This window comes from Pseudomyrmex gracilis, unplaced genomic scaffold (genome assembly GCF_002006095.1).
Source record: "Pseudomyrmex gracilis isolate BER0280 unplaced genomic scaffold, ASM200609v1 scaffold_488, whole genome shotgun sequence".
NCBI classification, from domain to species: domain Eukaryota; kingdom Metazoa; phylum Arthropoda; class Insecta; order Hymenoptera; family Formicidae; genus Pseudomyrmex; species Pseudomyrmex gracilis.
Window position 1 is genome coordinate 4,729 of NW_018021072.1, and position 25,633 is coordinate 30,361.

Here is a 25,633-nt window from a genome sequence, read left to right on the forward strand (position 1 = left end):
CAACTGCTACATGAAGCCGCTACGTAGCGCTACGTAGCGCTAACTTCGGCAAAACACTCCCAATGTTTCGGTGGAAACTAGACCTGTGTCTCCTAAAAGGAAAGCAGCTTATGGGTGCTTTCCAACTACGTACAGACGGCGTCATTAATTCAAAGAATAGGCGCGGGGATCACATAAAAAGTCCAGTTGATCCAAATATCCATTAGTCCCAAAATCGGGTGTCCAGTTGTGGACACCCGATTGCTACTAGTTAGTTAGTACGACGCCCGTTGGCGCTACGAGCAACCGCCCCGCTTGCCCTCCGATTCCCGCGCCTATTCTTCGAATTAATGACGCCGTCTGTACACAGGCGACAGTGGTCTAGTTTCCACTGAAGCATTAATTCACACCTAATGCGACGTAGAATCAGATTTAAGTCGATGGAAACCTGTCAAATTGCGCTGATTTCGCTTCCGCTTCGATCTATAAGTACTCTACTTCCAATGGAAACGAAACACTAAATGTCTGTTCGTTTTACCTGAATTGGCCGCTCTAGGTCAGAGTTTATCTTCTTTACTCTACGTTGGAAAAAGAAGGATAAACTCTGACCTAGAGCGGCCAGTTCANGTAAAACGAACAGACATTAAATTTAATCCGTACCGGAGTGAAATCGAATTGAGNGTTTCGGTGGAAACTAGACCAGTGATAGAATGATGCAACAGCGCTGATAGCGCTTTTCGAACGCAGCCATAATGTAGAACAAGCTTAAAAAGGTTGCGTGAAACAGAACGTACCCTGAAAGAATCAGTTTCAGTAGCACGTGAAAATGCATCCTAAGTCAAATGTATCTTCTCCTAACCTCTAGATTCCGCGTTTTCGAACGTGTATAATTTTCGTGAAGCGCTAGAAAGTGAAGATTGATCTTTTCTTCTATACGTAAGTGCTTATCTGCACAAGATCTGTTCAGAATCGGTAAGAAATAACTTTATCTTTGAACATTTTGTAAATAATATTTCGAGAGTGAGGAGAAAAAGGATGTAACGTTATATCAGCAACAGATGCTGTTTGGAAGAAAAACTGCGCCTGTGAAGAGAATAGAACATAATAATGCTCTTTGAATTTGTTACATAGTGTGTTGTTTGCTACATTATTAGTCTTTGCAGTTTTCATAATTTTTTTTTTATTAATAGAATTTTTATATTCATATTTTTACTAGAAATTTTATCAACAGTGGTCTATTCTTCCTTTTTTTACGAGCATATATTCTAATATATAGTCTTCAATAATATGTTTGTTATCTGAACAGATATCTTACTTTAACACAAAAGTTTATTAAATTTTATATATATTTATATAAGTTTTTTTATACATCTTCCAATAAAATTATTAATCTAGTAATTTTTCTTTTATTAGGTTTAGTTCTTTTATTGTTATTCTTATTATTTTACTTCAATATACTTTTTCTTAAAAGTTTTTTAAATCTTTTATTCTTATACTTTTTTATATATTTTTTTGGTGAACAAAGTGTTCTAGTAGTTTATATAATAGTAATAGATAGTAATAGGTAGTGTATATAATTTTGTTAATGATCTTTTTTTCTTTGGTTTATAAAGCTTTCTTGTTGATTAGAATATACTTGTGAAAAAGAATTTAAAAATGGTTTAATCTTTTATTTAATTTTTGGACATGTTATACACATAGAACTTTATGTTGCACAGATATGTTTATAGCATCCTAAGTTTCATAGATTAACATCTAGTAATATTAACTACTCATTAGTTACAATTATATATACATATGTATGTATATATCAATTAAAATTATATTAATTAGTTACATTACAATTTATATACATATATATACAATACATATTTACATATATATAAATCTTTATTGATTCAGCCTTTAGGTCTAAAGCCAAGGAACTTGATTTATAAAATTAACTTAACGCATTCACACTTCTATTCGTACTCATTCGTTACAATTGTATTGTACTTTATACAATTGTATTGTATAAAGTAGTTTTTCTGATAAAAACAATAGTAATAATAATGTTAATTCTATAAAATAAACATATTGACACAAAATAGTTCATATTTCATAAGAAAAGAGTACCTATGTATGGATTAAAAAGTTTGGAAAAGAAAGTTAAAAATAAATAAAGTAAAATTAAAATTAGTGTTTTCTATGATATACATACACAGAACACACACACACACACAAGTAAATGTATTTAAACTAAGTAAATGTATTTAAATTTTGATATATTACATGTATATAATATATATGTATTTTGTGTATGTATATATATGTATGTATATATATTTACATATATGTGTATGCAATATTTTATCATATAATACTTAACAAGTAAAAAAAAATGTTTTTTATTTTTTATGTTATCATAATAATAATAAAACAAACTTACATATTATTGAACAGTATGTTATCTGTATGTTTTTACTTATATAATATATTTACATATAACTAACAAACAATTTTTTTGTTTGTATTTAGGTGTCCTTTAACGTGCTCTTTGCTGAGATTTTTTAGTATTGATAAATATTTCCTAGATAAGTACAGGTTACATTTATGAAGTGTAGGTCATGCAGACCACTTGCAGAGTAATGTAATGAATAGCTGTGGGAACTCTAATATTAGCACCAAGCTACGTGGTTCTAAGTGCATTGAGACTCAAAAAGAGTCTATAAATCAAGGAGAAGAAATAGAAACAGAGGATAGTAGTGTGATAAATGATTATACTGTAAACAACCTGAATGCACCACGCAGTACTCTGGTTATTTGTCAACGAAACTCTAACTACTCATCAGAGCACAACTTTACTAGATTTAAACCAAGGTTGTTTTTCTTATGTTCTAAACAAAATACATATATTAATAATACTCCATATGTTAGTTAATAAATAATGAAAATATAATACAACAAAATATAGGCTCAGTGGTCTTCCAAGAAATGAATTTCGAATGGCACGTGGTGGCAGTTCCACAGACCGTGCCAGAGGTGGAACACGTGGAAGAGCCTTTAAAAAGACTCTCAATGATCGAGAATCAAACACGGAATCTTGTTATCACTCTACATCTAGACCCAAGTTTCAAGAATCGTTGAAAAATCACGAAAATGCACAGAGCAAATATTATGACGATAAAAGAATAAGTGGTTGTGTCTATTAGTATTATTATTTTTGTTCACATTAAAATATAATTTTTCTCTTTAAAAAAACTTACGGTTATTTTTTTTTACAGAGGACTCGAGAATATCTAAGCTGTTACGGCGACTATGTCGCGAAGATAATTATGATCTTTTTATGGTTCTTTGCAAGCAAGTACAAGAAAGTATCGTCGCATCTGAAAATCAACGATATATACGAAGGAACTTAGAGCCTATCTGCGATAGTCTGTTGGATATTTTGCACTCTGGTCCTGGTCAGGAAGCAAAGCAACAAGTTGCAAAATGTTTGGGTCGGATTGGATATGTTGTAGAACAAGATTTTAATAGGTGAGACAAAGTAATGTAATAGAAACAATATTTTATATTTTGTAAAGTTTACGATTTAGCATCATAAATATACAAAACCTTTCTTTTGTTTATTTAGATTTATGAACTGGACTTTTAAAAAATACTCAATGGAATATAAAGAGGATGTTAAATGTCTATTGATAAAATCAATTGTCGAAGCACTTAAGATGGATTCTGAGATATCTAAACTAAAAGAATTCTCTGTGGTAAATAATGTCTACATTAGAAATTAATACTAACTTAGATTTTTGTGTTAGAGCAACAGTGATTATTAATCGTAATATGTTATAGCCTATGATGTCCCAATTACAATCGATATTGGAAAATGTTGATAGAGCAGATTTGTTAATAGCAACTGTAGATGCTATATTGCTCATCATAGATTCTTACCCAGAAACGTTTACCACCAAGTATTTTCACGATACTGTGGATACACTTGTGGGTTGGCATATTGATTCCACAAAGCAAAAATCAATCGTTCTTTTTGCTAGTCGATGCTTGCAAAAATTGCGTTCTTTCTGGGTAGCGGATCTGCAGTTCACGTTAACGTTACTGAGCCAATTTTTAGAAGACTTAGAAACCTATGATGAGAGATTAAGTTTACCCGAATCAGGTCGTACATCACCCGGAGACGAAGGATCGGTGACGCCAAAGGAATGTATTTTATACATCACATCGTTAATATCTGTTTTTAACACAGTAATGAAAAGCATATCTGAGAACTTAAATCCAAACTTTTCATCAAACGTGCAGTGGTCTTTTTTAACAGATTGTCTATCGAAAATGTTAAAGACTGTTGTCAAAGCAATCGAATTCGAAGAAGAGAATGACGAAATCATATTCATTGACACAGAAACCTTGATAAAATGCATAAAGAACGTAAATACGTCTCAGAAATATATAGAAATTCTCTCTAAACATTTTAATAAAGATGAGATCGCCGAGGAAAATCTCATTAAGATGATCAAATCATTGACTATGAGTAAAAAGAATAATGAGAAAAATTCTAAAACAACTTTTGATAAAGATACTCTGCTGCAAGAAAAAGAGCAAGTTTTGATAAACTTATTGCAATCAATGGGACCTAAAATCAAACATGTTGAGGATTTGTCAGAAGAGAAAGAAGAATTAATTGTAATCGCAAATGAATGTACTTTTTTGCTTCTCGGTCATCTTCAGAGTCGTCTTGCACAGAATCACGAGTTTCTCTATAAATTTATTGATCTCCAGTTGCAGAAAGTTAATATTTTCTGGGATGATACTATTATTTCGATGTTGACCACCATATCGAAAATAATAAAGGAAGTGTCTGCAAATTTGCCTCTGGAATTGGTGCATAAATTGCTCGGCCAAAACTCAGCACTGCTGAAATTAAGATTTCGAGATTCCGTTCTCATTCAAAATGCGAGTCTAGGAGTGTATCACAGTCTCCTTAGTTTGAAGAATATTCCGTTATTACAAGAGTCTTATCGCTATATACTAGCAGACTTGGAGATTGCTTACAAGCTCATATTACCTGATATAGATAGTTTAGTTGCCGATAATCCATTAAATAACTTGAGATATGTGGAAAACGATGTTGAGATTGTAGTTACATTCATACTACGTGCGCTCTCGGATATAGGTGAATAAAATATATAAATCTCTAGATGTAATTCCAATCTAATTTGTGTAAAATATAAATATTACATACAATAAGTGTATATAGTTAACACACTTGATAATTATATTTCTTTGTAGCGAACGCGAGCAATTCGATTATCGGAATGTGGGCTTTAAAACCCAGTATCCTAGAACTCCTTGCAGTAAAATTGAAACCGTATGATAGTTCACTTTCTTTAAATAACCCTTTCTTACAATATAGCATTCTATATCTACTCTATGCACACTGCTCTAGGTAACGTAAGATTCCTTAAATTCTCCTTAGTTAAGTAAGATAATAAATTTACATTTTTATCTTAATTAATTCTTTTCAGATATAATCATTTTGTTCCAAGCTCAAGCTTGATAACAGGCACTATTACCTGCCGTCCGATAGACATGTTTCCTGGAACTTTAGATGTACCAACCACATCACCAACTAGCGGTCATTTATCTATAATTCTCAATCTGATAGCGAAAATGTACAATAAAAGTACACCTGTGCAAACTCTACTTCTTTTATCCAGCTGGATGCAAGAGATTTGCGCACAGTCAGAAAAGTACATTGGGATTTTAAGCAAAACGCAAGAGTGCCAAAGTATTATTACAAGTTTAATTAATTGTGGAGCTACGACCAACAATCGTATTGCAAGCGCAGTATGCGATCTTTTTGAAATCTTAATGACAGCAAAGAATGTAATATGGAAACAAGAGGTTTATTCGAATATTGTAGATCTAGCGACGTTACATTTAACATCATGCAATAAGACGGTCCGCAAGAAGTATGGCTTGTTGCTCATTTTAATTCCCATTAATATTGTTATACCAAAATTAAACATAGAACATTTGTTTTCAGACACCAAAGTAAGTATTTTTTTTGAGTGCACATCTCTTTCGATGTATAAATTTTCTAAATGTTGTTTTCAATGTCGTAGAAAATGCGAGAAATTCAAATGTATTCGACGGAATCATTGATACTCGCTCAAAGATTGCACATGCGGAGTAATAACAATGGAGAATTGTTGGCGCAGCATTTTAAAACGTACATGGCGTTTTTATTACAAGAGCATTATCTCGATGCGCCTAGTTTGGCGGAAATCTTCACTTTGTGCTGGCCAGCTGTGTAAGTATACCTATTCGTGTATGAAATAATTTCTTTCAAAATGTAATAATAATAATGATTATTACACAATAAAACACAATTTTTTTATTTTTTTTTTTGTTATATACAGATCGGACAGCGAAACCGCGGCAAGAATGTACGACTTAGCACAGGCAAATTGTTCGTTCCTTTACTTTTGGAATGGTTTTGAAGCAGCGCAACACTGTGTGCTTAACAAGCTTCGCACTTCTCTAGGGAAACCTCAGGAGACGTTTACATCAATTGAAAGTGCCTTGAAGATTTTGGCTCGCGAGATATCGTATTGCATGGATGTGGTAAAGAAAGAAAAACAAGATTTGAAACATATTCTGCATGAACACACGCGAGTGAGGCTTTTCATAGAATTCCTGGAACACCTGGAGAAAGTAATTCATAATGCATCGGATGGTTGTGCAATGGCACTCTTGCCGCTATCAAAACCAGTTAGAACATTTTTTCATACAAACAAATTAACGTGCAAAGAATGGTTGAATCGCATACGATTGGCCTTATGTGTGGTGTCGCTACATTCGGGCCTGGCAACAAGTGCACTGCGTAACGGTCAAAAACTGCTGGAGGATTTGAGCAACGCTGATAACACGCAAGGTGTAGAGTTCGAAAGAGCGACTTTGGGAACGGCGCAGGCGATGGTTGCACTGGGCGAAATGGAGGCATTGCAGGGCCTTTACGTGTATACTAAAGAGAAGGATAGAAAATTCCCATGGCTAAAAGCAGCAATGGAAGAAACTGCCGGACACTACGAAGCAGCAGCAGAAACCTACAAGCAGATTATCGATGAACAAGTTAAGACAAAAAATGACGATAAAAGCATTACAACTACGAAACTCGAAAGTGATAACCAAGTTTTGAGCTTTTGTATGCAGCGACTTTCTTACTGTTACAAAGCAGTCAGTGACTGGTCCGGATTATTAAGCTGGAAATTACAAGAGACCGATATGTTGGCGGAAGATAGAAACACTGCTTTAAGAAAACTAATTACGGAGAATATTGTACCGCAACAGGCAGATTGTTTGAAAAAATTTGAAGAAGGTGAACTGTTGTCATTGGATGGGCTGACAAATTGGAATTTACTAGACGCGGAGAAACAGAGTAATTGGAGTTGTGCAAAAACATTATGCGAGTGCAGCAACACTTTGACGAATATTGCGCTGAAGATACGCGTGAACGACTTTAAGAACACATTTGAAAGCGATATTGAAAAGTGCCAAAAGGTTGCGGCTAAGACAATGCAAGATGGTTTACGAAATATGCCATCGGAATATCTTAACGATGCTATATTGCTTCAATATTCGGCAACATGTCTGAAGAATTTATTACGTGGCAAAACTACTGAGAAAAATGTTTTCGAGTTGTATAAGATTGATAAAATCAACTGCATAAACTCGAACATCTTGACACAAATCTTGTGGTGGTCCGAGTATTTTGACCAAGCATGTGACAATAGCACTATCCAGGAAGTGGATAATTTACGATTGGATGTCATCAGAACAGCTAGGAAAGAGAACAATTTCAATTTGGCAAAACGAGAAATAGTCAAATATTTCAAATCGGAGAGGAACTTAATTCAACTACAAAATCTGGCTGTTTGCAATTTTTCCGAGATCACGAATAGCTTATTAAACGGTTCATTTCATGTGAAATGGACCAAGAACAGCATGCGTGCGTTCAGAGAATTTTCTAAATTGCTGTACAACATGGAGAACACGAGTGAGGCGTTAAAGATGTGTTGCGTAACCTCGTTGGGAATTTCGCAGGCGATCGTCAGTGGCGAACAGTCTGCTGATTTACGAGAAACTGGTACCAAGCTCCTTCTTACTCTAGGCAAATGGATACAGCAGGACATAAACGTAAATGACTATCCTCAGCTGGAAGAATTACTCAGATTCGAAGCCGTGCACAACGATGGCCTAATGAATAAATTGTTCGGCGACACGATCGATTTGATTCCGACGTCAGACATGATAATTGGCAAACTGATGCAACTCGGCGTAAATCAGTGTCCAGATCTACCGCTTGCCTGGTCCAGTTTTGCTGCTTGGTGTTACAAGTGGGGCCGAAAGATAGTTGACAATTCTAACTCCGGTCAATTGACGGATACTGATCGATTAAATATAAAGTCTCTACTGCCACTGGACATAGCTGAAGCTGATCTTAACACCATTTTTTCTATATTGAGCCAAAATAAAACTATACCTGAAGACGAAGGCGACATAGATACAACCGACGTAAACACGTCCGATATGATAGAAAATCAGCTGAGGAATTTGCCGATTCTGTCTCACGCTAGCAACGAGCATCTCAATATGTTAGTCGATATCTGGCGGCAGGCACAAAAAAGAATCTATTCATATTATGAACTCTCGGCAAATGCATATTTCAAATACTTGCAGTTAGCGAATAATGAAAGCAATGAATGTGATACTATTACAGCAACATTGAGACTGTTACGACTTGTAGTGAAGCATGCTCTTGAACTACAAAACGTACTCGAGGCTGGTCTCTCGACAACCCCAACCGCACCTTGGAAAGAGATTATACCACAATTGTTCTCCAGGCTGAGTCATCCTGAGGCGTACGTAAGGACTCAGGTGTCCGAGTTGTTGTGTCGAGTAGCGGAGAATTCGCCGCATTTGATTACATTTCCAGCTGTAGTGGGCGCGGTCTCTGGCCAGAGGAAAACCTATGATAAAGTTATTTATGAAAAACCTAATGAGAACGACAGTTCGCAAAACAATTTGGACTTAAACGTTGTCGAGGAAGAAGCTACTGCAAACACAGACGAAAGTGAAAAATTCATGGATTCTTGTTTCTCACAATTGGTCGATTGTCTGTCGAGTCGTATCCAGGACTCTATAGTTCAAGTGAAGATATTAGTGAAAGAACTGAGACGAATTACTTTGCTGTGGGACGAATTATGGCTAGCAACATTATGCCAGCATCACACGGAATTTATTAAACGATTTGAACAATTAGAGATCGAGATACAGCGTGTGCAGGATAATGTCTGGCTTACATCTGAAGAAAAAGATAAACTGATAGCAGAGAAATACAGAATTATTTTGAAACCGATTACGTTCATATTAGAAAATCTTTTATCAATGACGTCCGTATCTGCTGAAACACCGCATGAGAAAAATTTTCAGGAAAAGTTTGGTGCATCTATAGAAGAAGTGATAAATAGACTCAATAATCCTAAAAATCCGGCAAAGCCTCAGATCGCTAGTTTGGCCTTAAAACATCTCGAAGGCAAGTTGGCGCAACGTGTACATCGACGAGCTGCTTATTCTTTATCAATGACAGATATCAGTCCTATTTTAGCCAATCTGAAAGACACCTGCATCGCCATGCCAGGCGTCGCTGCAGTCGATAAAAAGATCGTTACTATTATGTCAGTAGATAACAACGTTCAAATTCTACCAACAAAGACGAAACCGAAGAAACTGATATTTCACGGTTCCGATGGCCACGTTTATACATACTTGTTCAAAGGATTAGAAGATTTACATCTGGACGAGAGAATAATGCAATTCTTGAGTATATGTAATACTATGATGTCGAAAAACAGTGATACGAAGACCTACAGGGCGCGGCACTATTCGGTGATTCCACTGGGTCCTAGATCTGGTCTCATTCAGTGGGTTGACGGCGTCACACCTTTGTTTATATTATATAAACGATGGCAGCAACGTGAATGCGTCATGAATAACAAGAGCGGCGGCGGTAATAATACGATAATGCGACCATCGGAATTGTTCTACAATAAACTAACACCGTTATTGAAGGAGCGCGGGATTAGCTTGGAAAACCGAAAAGAATGGCCTATCCAAGTGTTGAAGCAAGTGTTAGCTGAGCTAATGAATGAGACACCGAAGGATTTATTAGCTAAGTTAGTTTTAATTATCAAAACATGCATTTTCTGTCAAATTTTATAATATTTATTCTTTTTTTTTAACGTACGTTGCAGAGAAATCTGGTGCAATAGTATCAATGCTGGCAGCTGGTGGCAAGCTACCAAAAACTATTCACGTTCCGTTGCAGTAATGTCCATTATCGGCTATATCATAGGCTTAGGTGATAGACACTTGGATAACGTTCTTGTTGATCTCAATACTGGCGAAGTTGTGCACATCGATTACAACGTTTGCTTCGAAAAAGGAAAAACCTTGCGTGTTCCTGAAAAAGTGCCGTTCCGCATGACACCAAACATTAAAGCAGCTTTAGGAGTAACTGGTGTCGAGGTAGGTTTCTTGATATTCGAAAAATTCTTAATAACAAGTGATTTACGTTACTGTTACGTTAGTTTTTTGATAAAGAAACAATATATCAATATATATATATATATCTCGTTATATCTCGCGATCTTGGATTTTATAATATCATAAGTAAGGAATATTGTCAAAGTTTCGTGCACTTTTTGAAAATAAAAGAGTATTAAGAGGATTCTAAACCGACGACCGAACTCTGATTCGTTATGCTGTCCAGTAGGTAGCGCCTTCTAGTTGGACCGAGATAAAGATAGATGTATGTCTCTCCAGCACTTCTGTTACAATTGCACTAGAGATGTCAGATCGTGCCGGACAATATCGAGAGTATCGAATCGGAGTACCCCCATCGTCTCGATGCTCTCGTACGTATACAAGCGAAAACAGCATCCGTTTGCGGTTCTCGCTTGTATGCGTACGAGAGCATCCAGGCGGTAGGAATACCCCGCTTTAATACTCTGCTGTCTGCATGAAAATGTGGATTATGTTGTAACAGTAAATATGCATTTTTTAAAGCTTCAAAATATTTGCCTATATCTCTAAAAGTGGAAAGTACAGTCTTCTTTTGAATTCACATTGCTAATTTTGTGTACGAAATAAAAATGTGGACTATGTTGTAACAGTCCATAAACTGTGTTTTTCGTGAATGTATTTAAACTTTTCACTTCTTTAGCATATTTTTTTTTATTCTGGAGAACCATTTTCCAATTTGTGCAATAAATACGACAAAAATAGTGAAATAATAAATGCCGGTAAAACAAAACGGTTCAGCAGCCTCTTAATTTTGCTGATATGGTTTTGTGTTGAATAAAAGAAAAACCTGTATGGTGTATTTTTTCTACACATCTACAATACTGATTCGATTCTACGTGGGTTGTATAGAAATACTATACATACAGAATTGTGTATACATACCAAAATTATTTGTTATATCTGTAATATGTGTGTTTGTACAGAAATATTTCAAAAATTGTTTATTTTTAGTTAAAGTGCATAAAACTGACGATTTTCCTCGCTTTTAATATTATAAAATCGAAGATGGAAGATATTGACCTTGTGAGTCATTATCAGGCAATGCAATTTTTTCTTGAGCAAACAGACAATAAGATTTGTGAGAATCAAATTATGTGTAAGAAAACATTGTTTCCAATTTCCGAGTGAAAGCAACATTAAATCGTTTGCGAGAATCATCGAGTAGTGGAAGAATTAATCTGAGAAAATTTGATTACAACACACTATCTGAGACACCTCTAAAAATTTCAAAGTGATCATATTTATAAATTTTATACAAGTTTTGTTTTTTGTCGTGATATTTTTAAAAGCTAGCGCCAGATTATGCGCGTATTTACAATTCGCGATTCGTAATTTGTAGAAAATTCGTGAATATACTGTAGAGGCAAAATTCATCGATTGATCATCGATTGATTATTTGTACTAATTCTTTAGCCGAGTAATTTTTTTACGAAATTCAAAGGACGCACTACAAATCGATTTATTCGTGTCGCGCTATGCTATTACTTATTAAAATATAGTATTAAACATATATAGTTATTAAATTGTGTTAAAAAACCGATTAATTACAATTTACAAATAATGAATAACAAATTACGAATAATTGCGAATTCCGAATACTCTAAAAGGTTTATATACGTGAACAACAAAAAAAAAAAAAAAGTTTTGCAAATTTCTAATCATTTTTTACGAATTATACATCATGAATTAAAAATCGCGCATAGTTTAGCTACATAAAGAAAGATGTTAAAAAGTGGTCGATTTTTGCCTCCGGCGTGGCAAGTAAAATTTGAGTAATTTTTTATAGATTTTTGGTCGTAGAATCACATGGTATATTTAGTTTTTCCATAACATGCAGGAAAAATTAAGAAAAAGTAGAAAAATATGCATTTTTTGCATATTTATCTTTCAAAGAAGCGCACAATCCTTCAAAGAAGGATGTTAAAAGTGATCGATTTTTGCCCTCCGGATTTTTCTCTGCATGTTATGGAAAAACTAAATACAGTTGAACCTCCCAAAACGTATACAGTCGGGACCGACGAGCAAAAATCACTCGAATTTTACTTGCCATATCGGGAGCAAAAATCGACCACTTTTTAACATCCGTTTTTTATCCATTCGTTTTTTTCAAAGGAAGAGAAAGAATTTAGATAAAAGGAGAGGAAGAATTTAGATAGTAGAACTTCCCAAAACATACAGTCGGGACCAACAAACTTCCCAAAACGTATATTTCTCCTATTCTCTCACTCTTTACCTCACGCATGCACAAAGACTTATTTGATATAAATTCATCTCGCGCTAGCGCAGTTTCGGACGTTTCGGTTGTAATCATACTTAGTGGTGGGAAAAGCGATGAAGGGGAAAATATACGTTTTGAGAATAGATTTTTGAGAATGTATACGTTTTGGGATGTTCTACCGTACACACAACTATAAATGAGTAAATTTAATTATAAAAAAAGAAAGATAAAAGAAAGATTTTTATGTTTTAATTCAACATAAATCTATAAATCTATAAAGTTGTTTCTACTTTATCCTTTTTTGTTCGACCAAATCGATGATCAGATAGTCTTCCGCGTATACTGTTGTTGACATTTATATGTTGACTATTTTCTATATTTGTTTGTTGGAGCTTTAGCTCTCGTTGCTTTTGTAAGTACATCTTAAAGCTTGAGTTTAAATCATTATTCGGCGATTTAAAGTGTAAGATGTTTTGGAAAGCTTTGCGAAAGCTAGCGTTTTTCCAAGCATATATAAAGGGATTCATTCCGCTGTTGGCAATTGCTAATGCAAACGTGGATTTATAGCATATAATCATTGAGTTCGTTTTCCAACCAAAGGTTCGCATACAAGCTACAACAAAATAGGGAAACCAACAAATCGAAAAGCAGCCCAATATCAACATTACCACCTGCAAGAGTTTTTAACGTTTATTATTTTTTAGATCGTGTTAAATTAGTACAAATGTTATATTATCATATCTTTTGCAATGTTATGATAGTTAAAATATATCATACCTGTACGCCTTTGCGATCATTTTTCTCAGCGATGTTTGGAACAGCACTTAGGTTCATTCGGCGCGTATGCATGTGCGCTTCTCTCAAAATTTTCCAATATAGCAAAAACATTGCTATCGAACTGAGAAAAAACGACGGCATCTGTATAGCCACTATGTAGTATCTATGTATCAAGTAACACTTTTTATTATTTTTCACAGTAAGTAATTTGTTTTATAAAAATGCTTCTCTTTTCTTGCTTCTCTCTTTTACTTGTAAATCGATATCAGTTAAGTAAAACAATTATAACAATTATAATAACATACAATTTTACAAAATAGTATTTCGAAATAATGGAATATCGTATTGATATTAGTATTATAGACTAACTTTTAAAAGATATGATTAATTAGTATTGTAGTAGTACCTTGGTAATACCGTTTCCAATTCGCATGATCGTGAAGCATCAAAACAATTCCAATATATTGGAATTGATGATACACCCATAATACAAATCCAAGCAATGGTAATAATTAGCAACACGCGTTTTCTTGTTATATACGAACTGTAGTTCAAAGGATACACTATTGCAACATATCGGTCTATAGCGATCACTATAAGATTGTATATACTTCCGCCGCATGCTAAACTGATGATCACAAAACGAGAGATGCAAAATAACTTGTTATGGTTCAACGTACTGTCCACGTAAAATGCCAAGTGAAAAGGCAATGTTACGCCTACTAATAAATCCGATATTGCCAAATTGAATATAAAATAATTCGAGACGATGTTTCGAAGTCTGCGGGCCCATGCAATGGCTAATATCGTGAGAACATTTCCCAAAACGATCACGATAAATAGAAAGCTGTCTATGAAGATCCAAATAACTTGGTTATCCTGTACATTGTCGTTGCCGATTTCTGATAAGTCTGCCGGTATGTTTGATGATACATTCACACTTGCATAAGTAACGTTACTTTTTTTTAGATACATTCTGCTGAAAGTAAACAATTTTTAATTATATGTTTAAAGTTCGTTGAATATTTAAATAGATAGGGAAATGGCAATAACAAGCTAACACCAGATGTTCGGGTACAATTCTTTTTTAATTCGAAGATTTTAAAAAATGTTAACAAACGTTTCGATCCACTATGGGATCTTTTTCAGTATTTTAATGAAAAATTACATAAAATTATTAAAAAAAAATCATAATCTATTCGAGATCATGAAGAATATGGATAAGAAAAGAAACGCTACATAGATATTCAAAGAGAGACAGAAGTGGCAGCAAAGTATCAGTCAGTATTACGTAAGACACAAAATGTCCTCCCGCTTTGAATGCAACTGACAATCTTCGAATTAAAAAAGAATTGTACCCGAACATCTGGTGTTAGCTTGTTATTACCATTTCTCTATCTTTTTATTTAAACTATTTTTAATTGTAACTCTGAAAATATTTAATTTATATAAAATTTTGCAAAAATGTCTCAAACAAGCAATATTTAAATAAATTCATGATGAAAATTAAAGTCAGACACTCATGCAGACACTTTGCAACTGTATGCTCCTTTTCATCAAATCTATAATTTGTAAAATTGTTGTAACGTATCAATTTAAAATCACATTTTTATCTCGTTGTGTGTAGTAGAATTTGAAATCAGTTCACAAAATTTCATAAAAATCATAGATAAAACATTTCAGCATTATATCTCTTATGAAATTTGAAGCTTTCGCGGTGTATTGCAAAAATGTTTCACTTTGTAAATAATATTAAAATAAAAAGTATATAGTACATGAAAAATTTATAATATGCGTGTACGTGCTTATATGTACGTTTGCTTTTGATACATTAGGCGATTTTTGGCGATCGTATGGTACAGTAGGGAGCACCATATCGTGCGGCTCCAGGGGAAGTATTTCTCGGAAACTTCTTCTTTAGCTGCTCCTATTACTGCGCGCTTTTCTCCTTCGATCTCGGACCGTTGGCGGAGACCGAAGAAGAACGGGGTGCGATAGTATAAAGCATCCAAAGGAGAAATTTCCGAAAAATATTTCCCTTGGAGCCGCACGATATGGTGCTCCCTACTGTACATATACCAAAGTGTACCAAACTATAATTTGAAGTCACTCGAACTATAGTTTGGTACACTTTAGTATATGTACCATACGATCGCCAAAAATCGCCTATTAAGGAGGAATTTTGAATATTTAAAACATATCGTAATTGTATAATTTTACATTATTAGTCTGAAAAAATATTGTTTGAATAATATGTTCTTACATTATATTATATATATTCTACGTATACACACATATGTATATATGTATATAATTATATTACCTATATATATAATTATAGGTAAACTATAGAAGATTTCCTGTTTTACAGAATAGAGTTTTATTGCTATCAAAAAAGTATATTGTCAAATTAAAAATAAGAGTCATAATATATTTTAAAAAAAGTAAAAGTAGCTATATATAAATGTGGAAATTATATGCAGATGACTATCTATCTGTTTACCAAAAATCGATTGAATATATTTTTATAGCATTTTATGTAGATATTCATCAGATGTATTTTGATTTCTATGTAAATTGTCTTTTTTTTACGGAACTTTCGGTTGTTGGTATGCAAAACTTACCGCAATAAATCATGAAAGCAATTGTTGCTCTAAAAACGTATCAGACCAGAATGATATGTAAAACGAATGACGATCGATTAACTAATGCGACTAAAATCATGTAATGCAAACTCTTTTAGTTACTTACCTTTCACACACACACACACACACACACACACACACACACACACACAAATGCAAAAAAACAGGTTTTAGATGGATGTTCTGTAAAACGCCAAAGTACATATTGGATCACATATCACGATTATGATAAATCTACAAGAAGCATTCAGAATTAAACTTTTGTACATAAGATAAAACTTGTGTCTAACTTTTGTTTTGGCATGTTGTAAAAAAACATAAAAACTCTTTTTATAAAAATAAGTTCTTCCTTTAATAACATCGTAAATAATTGTAATACCTTTTGTGATGTGAGTGTAGACACTGTAAATCATTGCGGAATAATATAACACGCACTGATTTTTCGTTTGGAAGTGGCTTTACTTATCTGTTCACCTGGCGATTTCCTTGGTGACGATTCCCCAGTGTGACGAAGGATTGTTATAACTATCAGTCGTTATCAGTGCAACTCGATTCAATTGAAATTAATCGATGAGTGTCGCTGAGAAAAAGAAATGTATAATTATAAATGGCTGATGATAATTACATATATTCTCTTGACTACAAAAAGTATTTATATATAATGGTTAATTGTATGTGTAGGGTATATTTAGGTTTGCTTGTGAGAATACTCTGAGAGTGATGCGTAGAGGCCGCGAGACTCTTTTGACCTTGCTGGAAGCATTCGTCTATGATCCTCTCGTGGACTGGCGAGCGGGCGCAGATACAAGTATAGCTAGCTACGGCGCTTGCCAAGCTAGAGCGAGATGCACTGGCATCGGAAGAAAGCAGCTAGAACAGGAACTTACTTACGCAATGTTTGCTGTGAGAACGGCAGAAATGCGCACAGAATGGTTGGCTAATCGGTGAGAATACGTTAAATAAGTTTCATCATGTTTGATTTTAAATAGAAAAAAGAATATTTCAAAATACTATAGTATTAGATTTTTCTTTTTTAAACATTTTATTTATTTCTTAGTTTTAGTCGGACAAGTTCGAACTTTTTGCTGGGTGTTATGCAATAATTGAAATGCAATGTTTTTTTTTCCAAACTTCTTCTTTTTAAACATTGACATAAATGACAAACAATATCGACTCTCCTACAGAAATTTAAACCAATTGAACAAATTCAAAACGCATAAAGATCATTTACTTCGAAACAAAAAGAAAAACGTAGTATATATCTTATGTAACACATGTGAAGCTAATTACACCGGACAAACCAAAAGATAAATACAAACACGAATTAAAGAACACATGCACTATGTAAAAAACAATCAACAAACTTCAGTATTAACAGAACACGTACTCAACACAGAACATTCTTTTAATTGGAACTTCATTAATATACTTGACACAGAACTTAATTATTACAAACGATTAGTTTCAGAGATGTTACAAATTAAAATACATAATAGTAGTATCAACATAATGCAAGATATCAAAATGTTAGACAACATATACTTACCGATTCTAGATAAATTAAAAGAGAATTAATATGAGCACGTTGTGCTCATATCAGTGTAGATGTCATTCTATCAAAATATAAATGTATTCACTCTGTAAACCTTCCTGACACAGTAATGACGAAACTTTTGACACACACAGTCACACATCGACTATTACATTCAATTTTACAACTGACATACATCGACTAACTTTTAATTTCACTTGACACAACAACTCTTCGTCATCTTAAAAATCAGGAGGGATTGTTCTACTAAAAGTACACGCTCAAATGTTTTTATAATTGTCAACTTATAATAGATTCAATTCAATGTAAACACAAACATACACTTTATACATAGTAATCTACTGAGGAAGGTTTAATATAAACCGAAACGTTTGGAAAAAAGACATTGCATTTCAATTATTACATAACACCCAGCAAATGGTTCAAACTTGCCCGATTAAAACCGAGAGATTTTGAAATTCCGTTAAGAACTTGATTCAAAACAACATCAACATATATTTTATTTATTATAGAAATAAAAAATACGCAAGCGCGATCAAAGATTAATATAAATTTGTCTCTCTTGTTAGCTTTTATATTAACAATACACACACACACACACACACATATACTTTGTATTAATAATATATTTATATATTTCTTTACATGGAAAATTACACAGAGAAGAGTTAGCTAACACTTTTCCCCTACTGTGTCATCATTTGATTTGTTGGATTGAGGCGACTGAAGCTTCACGTCAGTGTCAGGATTTACTGCAGGATCGACATCAGCAACTCGCATTGGTGAAAGAGGCGCAAGCAATGGGTCGAAATCACGCCTTGTATTCAGTTGTAAAACGGTACAATTCGTTTAAACGTGCACGAGATGCTCATGAGAAAACAAAAGCTAGTTTGAAAGAGAAAATAGAAGAATGTGAGAAACAAATTAATATGCATAACGTAAGTTTTTGTATAACTTCGTATGCTGGTAAATCTTCTTTTTTTCTACTTTCTAGATGTAAAATGTTTTTTTCTAAATAGTTTGTTTTTATATGTATACATGTATATGTGTACAGAGGAGTGCACTATATCGTGCCGCGTCAAAGGAAGTATTTCTCGGAAATTTCTGTTCCGACTGCCCCTACTACCACGCGCCGTTCTCCTTCGATCTCTGCCAGCGGCCCGAGATCGAAGAAGAACGGCGCGCGATAATAGAGGCAGCCGGAGGAGAAATTTCCGAGAAATACTTCCTCTGACGCGGCATGATATAATGTACTCCCCTATATGTACACAGCGCGTCAGGAATTCGAAGAGTAGGCGCGGGATCGGAAGGCAAGCGGGGCGGTTGCTCGCCAACAAGCGCCGTACGAATCGTGCCCTCCGATCCCCGCGCCTACTCTTCGAATTCCTGACGCGCTGTGTACATATACACATATACGCACATATATTCGATCAAAGAAGTAATAGGATAGAAAAGTAATAACCAAATAATGAAAAATAAAATTGATGTTAGTATACTTTTACTTTTATTATTCAGTTAAAGTTTTTCAAGTATTAATCTATCTATATTGTATGATATATTATATCAAAATATAATATTATATCAAATATTATATACAAAGTGAGGAAAAAGTACCGGAACACTTGAATATCTCAGGAAATATAAATTTAAATATAAACAGAAAAGTGTTTCAGACAAAAATTGTAGGGTTTAAAAGAATCTATTTAGTGATTGTGTATCACTGTGACCTTGGATGGCGCCGCCAAGATCAGATCAAGGTCACATAGATTTTTTTTAATGGAACTCCTTATTTGTTATTGCAAATTCTTATAGCTTAATTCAAGAGCTTTCCAAAAACACTATAATAAAGGTTATTTTCATTAAGTACTTTTTGAGTTATAAAGGGTGAATATTAGAGTACTGCCAGTACTTTTTCTACGAAGATGATTTTGACTGAAACGAATTTTGTGAGTTCATGATGCAGAGAATTGACAAAGAACCTGATCTGACCGGCCCAGTGGTCTCGCGGTCTGAGTGCAGGGGTTGCGAACCCAAAGATCCCGAGTTCGAATCCGCTCACCACCTAAAGATTTTTTCCGGTCTTTTTCAACTAAGTTTATCGGTTGATCGGCGAACTAAATTGGACCTCCAAAAATTAATTCAGGTGTAATCCCGCATTAATTCTCCTCCCACAAAGCGATCATAGTCACAACACTTCGAGCACGACCCCGACACAGATGAACACGCTCATTGTGAAAGACGGCCGTGTATCATGTGATAGTAGTAAACTGCACATTCCCCTCTCTCCCATTTGTTCTGAGAATATAAAGACTTCAGACTGGCTCGTGCTCCTCTCGCGAAGGGGCTTTGCGCCATTTAAGCAAAAAAGAAGAAGAAATGACAAAGAACTAACTTCTTATTCAACATAGTTTTTTTTTGGATAAAGCAACATTCAAAATGAATGATAACGTCAATAGATAATGCTACCGGCAATACTCTAATATTCAACTCTCATAAGTCAAAAAAACTTAATGAAAATAACCTTTATTATAGTGTTTTTTGGAAAGCTCTTGAATTAAGCTATAAGAATTTGCAATAACAAATAGGGAGTTCCATTAAAAAAAATCAATGTGACTTGACCTTGGCGGCGCCATCCAAGGTCATAGTGATACAATCAGTAAATAGATTCTTTTGAACTTTACAACTTTTGTCTGAAACACTTTTCTGTAAAACTTATATTTTCTGAGATATTCAGGTGTTCCGATACTTTTTCTTCATCTTGTATATACAGAGTGTCCCAGAATTGGTGTAATATCTCTCGTAGACAGGTAGAAAGAGTAAAACTGAGTCGATAAGTTCTATACCATTTTGCTAGATTCGCAATAGTTACCGAGATCTTAATTAACAAAGATCCGCGAATAAGCGTGCATCGGGCTCTTACGCGCGTAGGACAACCCAGCGCGCTTCGCACGATTACATTTTCATATGTATATGTTATAGTATATGCTGTTATATTAGCTCTTCCCATATGTTGTTACGGGTAACACCGTAAGCGCGCGAAGCGCGCCGGGCTGTCTTACGCGCGTAAGACAGCTCGATGCATGCTTATTCGCCGATCTTTTTTAGTTAAGATCTCGGTAACTATTGCGAATCTAGCAAAATGGTATAGGACTTATCGGCTCAATTTTACTTCTTCTACCTGTCAACGAGAAATGTTATACCAATTCTGGGACACCCTGTATATATGTATATATACCTTGTGTATATATATATATATATATATATATATGCATGTTCATTTCGCAATGAACATCCAACGTAAGACTCAATGACCGTTCAAATTATTGTTAAGTTTTAAACTTCTAAAGTTGAATCTCTTCATTAATTGTTATCAAAATTATTATTATTATTATAATTATTATTATTATCAATACTATATTATCGTTTTTATTTTATTATTTCAGATTGCTCTTGCCTCAGTACGAGGACCTCAACTTGGAAATTGGCTAGAGGATTTAGGAACAGGAACAAGTATAGAGGACCACGTGATATTTGATCTCGTAAAAGAATTTCTACAAAATGCTGGGCAAAGTCAGATGATATTACAGTGCGAGCAGTCAGAAAAAGAACTAAAGCAGTTAGCCAGTCAGCAATCTGTTTATATACGCAATTGCTTAGATCTATTAAGCCAGTATTCTGCCATTTGCAGCTTATATCCTCTCAGCATTTTATCTCAACATCGTACCGTGCTTTATCATACTTGGGCCAACAAGATGTTGATTTCTGGTACTGTCGAAACCTGTCACGAAATTATGGCGCAACTCAAAGCATGTTTGGAGTCGATCAATCCAAGTAATCCACAAGTCCAGCATATACTAACTTTTTCATATAAGATGCAAACAATTTTAAAAACATCAAACGAAAGATTCAAGAAAACTTATGAAAGGATGGTAGCCGAAGGTTTACCAGAAGCTGCCAATAGAATTGAGAAGGCGTACACTGAATCGAGAGTTCAGATTACGCACTTTCTGCGACGAGAGAAGGGTGCGGAAAGAGCACTCGAATGCGTTAATATTACTGCGTTGTGTACATTAAATAAACGATATTTGATAATGGAAGGTGCCGCCAAAAGCGCTGGAGATTGTCTTGTAGATCTCACGTCTCGCGAAGGAGATTGGTTTCTAGACGACATGCGTCTGACGTCGTCGCTCATCGCCGAACTGATTACACTAATACCGGAGAATCACAAGACAAACAATGATTCTAAAATCTCGTTAGTGCTAAAATGTCTTAGGAGTGCTGACTGCATCTATAAGGGTTTGCAAGATCTCAACTATAATTTCCAGACTATTATATTACCAGAAGCGATGAAGACCATTATTACAGAGGAGCCGAGTGTCATGCAAATGATAAACGAGTTCAGTGAGATTATAATACTAACCGGGATATCTCTCAATGATATTTTGACGCAACTTGAGATGCATCTCCGATTCACCGTAATGGAAATGGAAAGTCCACATTCAGTAGTGCAAAATATAGTGGCTAACATAAGATTACGATTCGACGCGTTAGTATCGCGACCCGCCGAAGCTCAAGATTTAAATCAAGAGGAGACTTTAACACCGGGTGAGATGTTGCTGATGGGTTTTAACGGTCTGTTCGAGAAATTGCAAATGGAAGGTAATAACTTGGTGGCCACTTTGAGTTTGTTAGACTTTCCGGTAAATTGGAAAAAAATTGATCAAATACGTGAGGCTAGTCTTCAACAATACGCGCCTATTTTCAATAAAGAAGCTCGACAAATCCTCGAAAATATATTCCTGATCAAGAGATTGCAGACTATGCAAGACTTCTTCATGATGTGCAGGGACATTGCTACCGCGTTTAAAGGCGGATTAGCAAACGTATACGACGACGACCAACTTAACAAACCTATCCGATCGTTTACAGCCGATTACGTCTCAAGACAATTGCTCGGAGTGACGTCACAAACTTTGGCGATTGCTTTGTGCTTTCTATTGCAACGGATGGGCCTGAATGTAACCACCGAGATCGAACAAAGAGATATCGGTGCAGAAAATAAAGTCTCATTAGAGGAATTGTGTCGAAAAATGGTAGATTTGTGCTTGAGAAGAGGATTGTTTTCAGCTTCAGCCTTTGCACAAGCAAGCGCGTTAAACAACACTCTAGAAAGCACTTGGCGTCGCAAGCAGAGTGCCAGATTGGCACAAAAAAGTGTCGAGGTGGCTAGAGCTAGTTTGCAGAGACTTCAACTTCAGTTGACGGCTCATCATTGGTTGTACGAAGATATTATAATGCTGAGGCCCAATATGAATCTAATTAATCCTTTGAGTGAGTACATGTACAAGAAATTATATATCTTAGATTATTTTATTGTTTAATTAAAATTGAAAGATATAATCCCTATTTTTGAGTTTAAAATAATCTTTTATTTTAGATCGGTCTACGTTTATGCTGGAATTACGAAAAATGGCGACAACACTGTCGACTTTACAGTTGCGAGTATGTGACGCTCGTGAGCAACAACAAAATCTTGTTTCGAGTGCTGTACAACGTTTAAAATGGGCTGCTGGTGCCAATCCAGCATTAGGTGAAATTATGTCAGCGTTTGATAACGCAGTGTTGTCATCGTGCAAAAAGTTGTCCGAGCAACATAATTTAGCGATAATGGTGGTGAACACGTGCAATGCGATACTACATTACGAGGCTTTGAGAACCAGAACATCGGAGAGCACAACACATGACGCGACTTTCATCAAGTTGATCAAACACTGGGAAGAGAGCTGCATGTTGACGCTCAACCTCAATATTACCGTTACTATGATTGAAGAAAGCCTTGTACAGCTGTTGCAGCTAGAAAACAACGTAGACGCGACGTGGTTGAAGCAAGCCGAAAAAATCGTATCAGAAGCAATAGTCGACACCCAGAAGAAGTTACAGGAGAAGCAAGAAGCATTGTTTACGGCTGAAGAATACTTAAGGAAGCGAGTAGAGAATTTGCAGAATGTGCTCGCAGAACATCACCGTTTGATGTCGGATGTTAGAACGTTGCTGAAGACGATGGCTAAACACGAGAACATAGTCGGTTTGCAGGATTTCCTGTCCACTTATCGTTCCTTCACGGAAAATATATCGACGATAGTGAAGGAATTGGAGTCTGAAAATTTCGATCCAAATCGCGGTATGGCAATTAAGAATGAGTTAGAGACAATGGCGATTACAGTACCCAGCCTGTATAATCAATTGTTAGAGTTCGCAAATGAGAGCAAATGGAATTCGATGGAAGACACAGACAGTCTGTCGAAGAGAAAAGGTAAATTAGTGCGGCAAGACAGCGTATGTCTAAGTCCGAGGAAAGGAATACCATTGACTAGAGATCCAACTACGGGTAAAGGTAAGCAGTCCGGAAATCCACTAACTGTACTTTCTCCAATATTGTTTGTTTCAATCTCAATTACTTTTCTTTCTTTTTTCTCGATTTTCTAGCTGTGCAAGAGCGAAACGCTTATGCACTGAACGTGTGGCGTCGTGTACGTATGAAGTTAGAAGGCCGCGATCCACAACCGTCGCGCAAATACACCACGGCTGAACAGGTGGAGTACGTGATACGTGAAGCGCAAAGCACTGACAATTTGGCCCTGTTATACGAGGGCTGGACACCATGGGTCTGAACGAACGACAACTAGCGCGCACGCGCTTTATTGGCTCGTCATTCGTCTCGTACGGTACTGAAGCTCTAGCGTACCTACGTCGTCGTATCCTACGTCGCTTTAGGTCGCCGTAGGAGTTAATGCTCTGCATGATACCAGATGGCAGAGTGTTCGGCAAAAACAAACGTCATTCGGGAAATAAGTCAATAGAAACAAGTTGGTTTTTGCAGATTGATCGCGGATTGATCTCTCCGGTGCGACAACCGAAAACCTATTGAGTGCGCGATGATCCTATATTTGTCTCAGAAACGAGACTGGTATGCAATTTATTATGCACATGAATGAAATGAGTTTTTTTCTTTTTTTCTTTTTTAAGGAAAAAGTCAAATATGTAGAACACGTAACCACTCGAAGAAAAATATCTTTTTGAGAGTCACGAATTTTGAGAAAAATATAGAATCGGAAATATAATATCTTTTTGCTAACAGTATAGTGTTGCGAAAAGATCGATGAGCGTCTCAATAACGATGCCATCGCACGCCATCGATCACGCAATGGCTAATGCAATTAAGTGCTAATATTACAAAAAACATGCTTGACATTTTAACGAAACATTCAAATCAGTTTGCGTTTCATTCTCTTGTGAATAAATGTAATGAGAGAAATATAACGTTATAATTTTAGATCTGTAAATTGATGTCACACATATGTACATCGACACACACTTGTTAAATAATTCAATGACTGAAAGCATGCAGCATTATTTTATAATAACATAAAAATATCTATGACTTAAAGAGAAACTACTAAATCATTGTTAAATTTTATGGAATTCGTAAATTACACTTAAAATCCGCGCGCGCGTTTACACACACACACACACACACACACACACACACACACACACACACACACACGAATTTAATGTATTAAAAAAATTCCAGGACAAAATAAATTTAAAAATTTGCCATGTTTTCTCTTGAGTCAAAGTTTTAGGGCATTAGTATTGAACGATTTGAACGAAAAAAAAACATTCATTACTTTCCAACATAGCCAACGTTAGCACAATGTTCTCGCTAAGGTCGCACATATATGTTATCAAGCTATTTTGTTTCAAATAATTATTAGTACACAAATACATTTTCTAACAAAGATAAAGAATAAAGACTTGATTTTT

The 25,633-nt window shown here is 35.1% G+C and overlaps 2 protein-coding genes across 9 annotated transcripts; one reads left to right on the forward strand and one right to left on the reverse strand.

The window, feature by feature from the left end:
• The first annotated feature begins 816 nt into the window (after positions 1 to 816).
• On the forward strand, positions 817 to 25,633 carry LOC109860860 (serine/threonine-protein kinase SMG1). 6 transcript variants are annotated; one of them, XM_020440238.1, is made up of 16 exons: positions 817 to 951; positions 2,497 to 2,838; positions 2,933 to 3,156; positions 3,243 to 3,495; positions 3,593 to 3,722; positions 3,808 to 5,140; positions 5,257 to 5,413; positions 5,493 to 6,021; positions 6,093 to 6,280; positions 6,390 to 10,205; positions 10,284 to 10,557; positions 16,936 to 17,198; positions 18,468 to 18,744; positions 21,250 to 23,137; positions 23,244 to 24,200; positions 24,293 to 25,633. In XM_020440238.1, exons 2-16 carry the CDS (start codon positions 2,612 to 2,614, stop codon positions 24,475 to 24,477), a joined length of 10,701 nt encoding a protein of 3,566 aa, XP_020295827.1. In that variant the 5' UTR covers positions 817 to 951; positions 2,497 to 2,611; the 3' UTR covers positions 24,478 to 25,633. The 6 variants fall into 6 exon arrangements, with proteins under 6 accessions (XP_020295827.1, XP_020295831.1, XP_020295829.1 ...); XM_020440242.1 differs by having other exon boundaries at positions 2,933 to 3,153; XM_020440240.1 differs by having other exon boundaries at positions 2,583 to 2,838.
• On the reverse strand, positions 13,060 to 16,900 carry LOC109860862 (histamine H2 receptor). Of its 3 annotated transcripts, XM_020440247.1 has the most exons (5): positions 16,634 to 16,666; positions 16,234 to 16,488; positions 14,016 to 14,585; positions 13,610 to 13,772; positions 13,060 to 13,503 (listed from the first exon to the last, which is right to left on the reverse strand). In XM_020440247.1, the coding sequence occupies exons 3-5, from the start codon at positions 14,582 to 14,584 to the stop codon at positions 13,105 to 13,107; spliced, it is 1,131 nt and encodes a 376-aa protein (XP_020295836.1). In that variant the 5' UTR covers position 14,585; positions 16,234 to 16,488; positions 16,634 to 16,666; the 3' UTR covers positions 13,060 to 13,104. The 3 variants fall into 3 exon arrangements, with proteins under 3 accessions (XP_020295836.1, XP_020295835.1, XP_020295837.1); XM_020440246.1 differs by lacking the exon at positions 16,234 to 16,488 and having other exon boundaries at positions 14,016 to 14,588; positions 16,634 to 16,900; XM_020440248.1 differs by lacking the exon at positions 16,234 to 16,488.

What these genes read in the sequence shown, in the direction of transcription:
- LOC109860862 (XM_020440246.1), bottom strand. Translation starts at nt 14,584, where the DNA reads ATGTATCTAAAAAAAAGTAACGTTACTTATGCAAGTGTGAATGTATCA. An exon ending in TTGGAAACGGTATTACCAAG is followed by an intron (nt 13,773 to 14,015) that starts GTACTACTACAA and finishes CTTGATACATAG; the next exon opens with ATACTACATAGTGGCTATAC. An exon ending in ATGATCGCAAAGGCGTACAG is followed by an intron (nt 13,504 to 13,609) that starts GTATGATATATT and finishes AAACTCTTGCAG; the next exon opens with GTGGTAATGTTGATATTGGG.
- LOC109860860 (XM_020440238.1), top strand. Translation starts at nt 2,612, where the DNA reads ATGAATAGCTGTGGGAACTCTAATATTAGCACCAAGCTACGTGGTTCT. An exon ending in AACAAATTAATATGCATAAC is followed by an intron (nt 18,745 to 21,249) that starts GTAAGTTTTTGT and finishes TTATTATTTCAG; the next exon opens with ATTGCTCTTGCCTCAGTACG. An exon ending in GAATCTAATTAATCCTTTGA is followed by an intron (nt 23,138 to 23,243) that starts GTGAGTACATGT and finishes CTTTTATTTTAG; the next exon opens with ATCGGTCTACGTTTATGCTG.